General features: G+C 39.1%; 2 protein-coding genes across 3 annotated transcripts in view; both read left to right on the top strand.

Moving 5' to 3' along the window:
* Positions 1 to 284: 284 nt before the first annotated feature.
* PRXL2C (peroxiredoxin like 2C) lies at positions 285 to 4,223 on the top strand. 2 transcript variants are annotated; one of them, XM_005426888.2, is made up of 5 exons: positions 285 to 473; positions 2,038 to 2,091; positions 2,468 to 2,573; positions 2,810 to 2,941; positions 3,547 to 4,222. In XM_005426888.2, exons 1-5 carry the CDS (start codon positions 396 to 398, stop codon positions 3,672 to 3,674), a joined length of 498 nt encoding a protein of 165 aa, XP_005426945.1. In that variant the 5' UTR covers positions 285 to 395; the 3' UTR covers positions 3,675 to 4,222. The 2 variants fall into 2 exon arrangements, with proteins under 2 accessions (XP_005426945.1, XP_030917695.1); XM_031061835.1 differs by lacking the exon at positions 2,810 to 2,941 and having other exon boundaries at positions 371 to 473; positions 3,547 to 4,223.
* Positions 4,224 to 6,395: 2,172 nt separating this feature from the next.
* Positions 6,396 to 6,498, top strand: part of CDC14B (cell division cycle 14B) — a 44,932-nt gene continuing 44,829 nt past the window's right edge. The window contains exon 1 of the mRNA XM_031061820.1: positions 6,396 to 6,407. The gene's annotated coding sequence lies outside the window, so the exon portion shown is untranslated. The remainder of the gene's footprint in view (positions 6,408 to 6,498) is intronic.

Genomic DNA, 6,498 nt, shown 5'->3' with positions numbered 1-6,498 from the left:
GGCGGTGCGGGAGCTTAGGGCGGGCTGGGAAGGAACACAAAGGAGAGCCGTGTTGCTCCTGAGACCCCTGTTCTTTGGTAAAGTGAAACACTATTTACCAGAAAGGAAATAGTTCTTCAACCGTGTGTTTAGGGAAACAAGTATCGTGTTCCTTGATTTCCCGGCTGTCGACCCAGCTATCACATTGCTAAAAAAGCTACAGATAAAAATATTTGCAAGGCTGCAGGCCCAGCGTCCTTGTTCAGGCTTGGGTTAAACCAGTATCCGAATCCAAATTTTGTGGCTGGAATCTTTCCCATTCCTTGTTCCTCATCACCTCCAAAGTGGTTGTGTGTCCAAAGTCTGCTGCTTCCTGTCTATGCAGTTGTATCTGTTTCTGACTCATTCAATTGGGTATGTTGCAGAACTTTTTGTGTTACACCTGTAAAGAGTACGTAGAAGATCTGGCAAAAGTCCCCAAGGCATTTTTACAAGTAAGTACTCTGCTCTTAATGTGTTTGTGGCCACAGTCAAGCAGATCTGTTATGTCCAGCTACACACTTTCATAAAGCTTCAAGGAATAAAAAAAAAGGCCCAGAAGAAGCACTTTCATTGTTTGCTACAATAGCAATAATGAATCTGCTTAGGAGACACAGGAAAGGATTTATGGCACTGCACGCTCTGTTGGAACAGCATTATTTCTCCCTGCCCTGTTAGCTAGGTGCTCTTTTTACTGTTGTGCTCAGAACAGTTAGACAACATCTGACAGGCATTTCTTTCAGTATTAGTAGTGCCCTGGACAGCTGTCTTCTGACTGCTAACTACTGCCCTTTCCATTATGCTGGTAGGGCTGGCTGAAGTGCACAGAACAAGATCAGAAAATTGATCTGGATTAAAAATAGGATCTTTTTCTATGGTGATTTGTAAAGTGCATAAGTAGTGTGTCCTGCTCTCCAGGGCAGCTGCACAAACAGGATGACAGTGACAGAAAAGAGAAGTAGAGTGGGCAGGGGTTGCTATCGACACGTGTTTTTTGGGTGGTAGGAGATGCCAGAGAAGACAGTGATCTCCTGCTAAATGTGGAAGGTCAATCTGTCTCTTCTAGACTGCTGATTGAAATTCTGCCATACTTCTAGACTGCTGATTGAAGTTCTGCCATACTTTATTCTCAACAGCAGCATAGCCAATGACAGAGACTCAGGTCATTGCTGATGGCAACTCCATCTGAGTCCATCTGAGATGGATTAGGAATTATGAGGACAAAAAGGGGCAAATTCTTTGTCAGGTTCCCTTCTCAGGACAGATATTTCTAAACTGTTTGATCAGTGTTACTCAAAAGGACATTTTCTTAATTTGGCTCCTCAAATAAATGTATCTAGAGAATCAAAAATGTCGATTAAGAATGTGTTTTTCTTAATGCAAGTATTCTGGTTTTAGGAGGGCTTCTTTTCATAACAAGCAAAATTATTTTATATGGGAAATTATTCTATATGGGAAAGGCAAATATATAATAAAACAACCTTATATTTAGGAACTGGTTTTAGTGATATCTAAATCAACTTCAGTTTTGGGCTCTGTTTTACAGACTCAGGCCTAAGGCTGCATCTGCAAAAAAACAGGAGTGCATATAAATGGAAGTTATATCTATCAATGGGTCCATATATGTAAATCCCAAATGTTTGGGCACCATCATTTGTGTGCTTCTTCTTTACACGTAGGTGCAATTGAGTGGAAATTTTGAGTTTCCAAAATCATATCATGATGCAATTAATTGAAAAGACAATCCTATCAATGCTATAGGAAACTTAAAGATTACACAACTGTAATTTAAATGTTATATTTAAAAATAATTTTTCACTTAAAAAATTAATGTTGCTGCTAACTGTGGGTGATATACAAAAGTACAGTCTCCAAACATGGAAGTTATGTCAATGTCAAATAATTTTAAGTCAGTGCACTGCGATCACTAACTCAGCACACCAGATTCTGGCAATGTTTTGAAGTCATGTAGGACACCCACTTCCTCTTTACAGCTTTAATACCTATCTTCTGTTCTAGGAATCGAATGTGAGGCTTATAGTCATTGGACAGTCATCATATCATCACATCAAGGTAAATAATTGGTCATTAAATACAATGTCTTATTATGTCTTTTGCAACAGTAAAAAAGGATAGTGTTCATGAGCAAATTCTTATAGTAATAGATGACTAAAGCAAATAATTAAAACTTGCAGTTTAAAAGCCACCAGGGGTTGCTAAGGAAACATCCTTTCTTGATTTCACTGGAAGCTTTGTTTTAATAGAAGCTTTGAGGCTAAAAATTTTGTACTTTAACATTACTAACAAATACACAGTTTTCAAATAAGAGGGGGGAACATGAAGCTGGCAGGGTGTCAGTATTTTTGCTGTTGTCAGTAAACCCTAGCTAGTTACTGCCTTAACCTTACAAATATTACTTTATTTTTCTGTGTCTGCCTATATTTTGCAGTCCTTTTGCAGTTTAACTGGATATACACATGAAATGTATGTAGATCCACAAAGAGAAATTTATAAAATACTTGGGATGAAAAGAGGTGAAGGTAATAAAGCATCAGGTAAGAATGATTTTCTCGCTGTATTTAGACTTTCACAAACAAAACAGAAATGCTCTGATAAAATAGTATGATGGCAATGTAAAATGAGTTGCCCACCAGACTGTGTCTCGTAAGCTATATTTTGTGAAAACACTGGTAATCAGGAATCTCTAACGTATTCATAGCAGCTGTTAACTGTTGTTGCTCTTATATACTTTCATATTTCCAGATAAAAAGTGTTGTGTGGTTTTGTTTAGTTTGGAGCCCTCATGTGAAATCAAACACTCTTCTGGGAAGTATTAGGAGTATATGGAGAGCAATGACTGGCCCAGCTTTTGATTTTCAAGGAGACCCTGCTCAGCAGGGAGGAGCTTTGATTTTAGGCCCAGGTGAGCTGCTGTGTTTGTGTGACAGTCACCACTATCTCCTTTAGCTGTTTGCTGCCATTTTGCCTTCTGTCCCTGTGGGTCCCAAGGAGACAGTATGGTGTTGAACTGTGTAATTTCTGTCGCATGAAGAAATCTGCAGAATGTCATTGCATAGTCCCATCTCCCACAGAGGTGGCATAAACCTGATCACAGTACTGCAGAAATTGGTTGGATCGCTGATGGAACAACTGCCTCAGAGTCTGGAGGGTTTTCTTGACATTGTGGTATTTACCTACATTCTGCTTTCACATGTGATTTGAGGCATTTAATGTGGTTTTATTAGAGGGGTAGAGCATGAAGGGGGAATTGCAACATGACAGTCATCACATTATTAGGAAAAATCTTGCTACAGCAGATTTAAAGTAAAGTGTGTCAATGTTCCTTGCTTCTTTAATATAATTAAAAAACATTGTGTCATTGTTTAAAATACTGAATATGTGCAGTCTACAGAACTAGTAAATATTTGTACAGTAACTGGTAGGTGGTCAGAATGCTGCTTCAATACTCTTACATCTTTGAATAAATAAATATGTTATTCAATAATTTACATGTTATTCTCATTCCAGGCAACGAAGTTCATTTTTTGCACCTTGATAAAAACAGGCTGGATCATGTTCCCATTAATACAATCTTGCAGCTGGCAGGAGTTAAAACAGTGAATTTCTCAAACCAACCCCAGATTATTGACATATGACACTGAAGCAATGTATACTTTTTTTGTAAATTTGTGCTCTACAAGAACAGCTGTCCGGTGAATTACAACAAGCATTGGTTCTGTTGCTTCTTTGTGGGACATCTGCAACCTTATGTAGAAAATCAGAGCATAGAATAAACTACCTGACACTAGAGATGGATACAAAAGTGCTATTTCCATTGAGTACAAGATAATAAAAACTAAAACACAACTGAGACTGATCGCAAAAAATCCTGGAGCTTATTATTGTCTCATCAGACAAACTTGCTAGTGTTTTTTTAAAGATCGTTGTTCAAGGTGCACTAAGGTAAAAAATCAGATTTTGCTCAGGAAGAACTTGGGATTCTTGCCTTCAGCAGATCAACACTGGCTTTCAATCCTAGACTTTTCAGCACTGTTTTAAAGCTTCCAGCGCTGTGTGACAATTTTGTATTGAAATACACCTTGAAAAGCCACAGTTTTGAACACCTGGACTTCATTTGCATCTGGCAGTGGCAGAAGTTACGAAACACATTTCACAAATTCAAATAAATATTTTCAATACATCATGCTGTATTGTCTGCAATTCTTTGTGTGATACAAAAACATGGGTCTGTAAGACCAGAGAGGGGTGGGTCTTAAATTTGTATCTGATGAGACTATCGATTTTGGAGTAAGCCAAATTAGTTATGTTCCTATGAAGATTTGCAGCAGGATGTTCTTCCTTTGTAGGTACATATTTTCTCTCAGAGCAAGAGGTCTCAGAATAAATTGTTCTTAGTTATTTCTGTCTTAGACAACTGAAGTAATCATAACAGCATTCTTTCTGGTTTGCAGTTCTGGCATATTTCATATTATTCATTTATCTACAGATGTTTATGTTCAACATCTATTGGTTTCATTAAAGTAGACGGGCTCTCTTTCATCTAGGATACACTTTTTAGCAATTTGAAAAAAAAAAGTCCAAGATTTATGGAGGAGTATATCCTTCTCTGCAGTGTTTGATCTTTGACCCTCACTGTAAAATGTTACCATACATACATGTCTCAACTGAAAATTTTCACCCCTTTTAAGCTTTAATGCAATTGTGAAATGGCATTTTGTGAAGACGTTTGTTCCTGCATTCATTAAGGTCACTGGCAGGCCCAGAGCAAGGTCTGGACAGCTTTATACCATTAAGAGCATGTGAAATTAAGTGCACTGTTCCTTGGTAAAAAATAAAAGGCTTGTGTAAGAAACATAACAATACTGAACCATGTAATTCTATTAAAGATATTATGCCTCAGCAACTTATCCATTACACCCCTATTTTGATATTACATTTTTAGAAGAAGGATTTTATGAATGGAAAACCACAGTTGTCAGTTCCCTGCTTTGACTGAACAGCACTCGGCACAGGGCTAAAGGTAGTTACATGCAGACTCTGAACACCTATGCTTTCAGGGCTGGCCAGAGGCTTCCTCAAACTCAGCGTAACAGACTGGGACAGGCAGCTCAGGCTCACAGGGGAGTGAAGTCTGCTTTTCATGAACCCCTGTTCCTACAGTCTCAAATAAGGAGCTGCCTCCTTCCTCCAGCAGTCCCCCAGCTCAACAATATTTTTCAGCATGCCAAGAACTCTGGAATGCATCTGCCTCTCTGCCTAATGTTACTTAAACAGCCAAAAGCAGGCTGGAAAACTGGTCATATGTTTGTAAAACAAAGACAATAAACAAATAAAAATTTATTTTCAAAGACAATGAATGATGAATAGTCAGTTGATTTGTAGTGCTTCCACTCTGCTTCATTAACCTGATAATCACAGTTAAGGGCACTGATTCTTGTTCCACTTTTTTTTTGCAGTTGTTCTTGGTGCTTTTGATTTTAAAGGAAATGTTCTAGCTGCCTTCCTGCTTTTTTTGCTTTTAGTAGAATTAAAAGAATATACAATGGTAATAGTTCTGTTGGTCCTAATAAGCACATTTTAAAAAATTAATTACAGCTAAAAGAATTATGAGCTATTAAAAGATATCGGAGTTAATTAAACTGTAGTTTTACAGCTCTTTAGGTAGAAGTAATCTACCCTTACTATTTCAATACTGACAGGAACCATACCACAACCTCTGTGTTATCCCAGCAAAATCACTTCTTCAGAAAGACTCATAAACTACAGATGAACAAAAGGAGAGAGGAAGAGAGAGGAGGATTCAGCAGAAGAGCTGAGGCATCCTAATCAGGGCATTGGCCCTGCCTTTTGCATCTGGCCACAGCTTGAGTTTGCTTGACCACTGCAAGACAATGACTCCCACATTCATAATGAATTGGAACAACGATGGCCACAGTCACCCTTGGGAGAATTTGTTTCCAAAGCGTCAGAAGAATTTTAGGTGACTGGTGTTATTTAGAAAGGCTATTTTTTAAAAAGTCATGCAGTGAATAGTGGCAACTAGAATGTTTCCAGCAGGTTTTCCTCCATAAATACGCACACTCAGCAGAAGGTAGAATACTCCCTCCAGGGCTTTCATCATGGCCATTAGACCGAGGTGGGAAGGGAGCGGTTCTCAGAAGCTGTTTTACCTACCGGCTTGGTTCAGTGCTACGGCCATTTAAAATAACTGTGTATTTAAAAGTATCGCTGTATCTAAGAGGCAGATTCAAACACAGTTGCTTAAACTTTCCGGATCAGCCCATTTTACGTTCAGACCAGATGCCTGCATGCACTGGACTGTTTTGAGCTGGCTTTACAAAGAACCAAGTCCCCGGGCTCCTCTCTTGGTACGTGTCAGGAGGGGCACCTGGAGGGCTGCGAGGCCCCGGAGAAGGCAGGGCAGGGGCGGAGCGCCCGGAGCGGAGTCCCCGGCCGGGC

The sequence above is a fragment of the Geospiza fortis genome, unplaced genomic scaffold (assembly GCF_000277835.1).
Source record: "Geospiza fortis unplaced genomic scaffold, GeoFor_1.0 scaffold325, whole genome shotgun sequence".
Taxonomy (NCBI): domain Eukaryota; kingdom Metazoa; phylum Chordata; class Aves; order Passeriformes; family Thraupidae; genus Geospiza; species Geospiza fortis.
The sequence above is the reverse complement of the archived record's forward strand: the minus strand, read 5'-3'. Positions and strand labels throughout refer to the sequence as shown.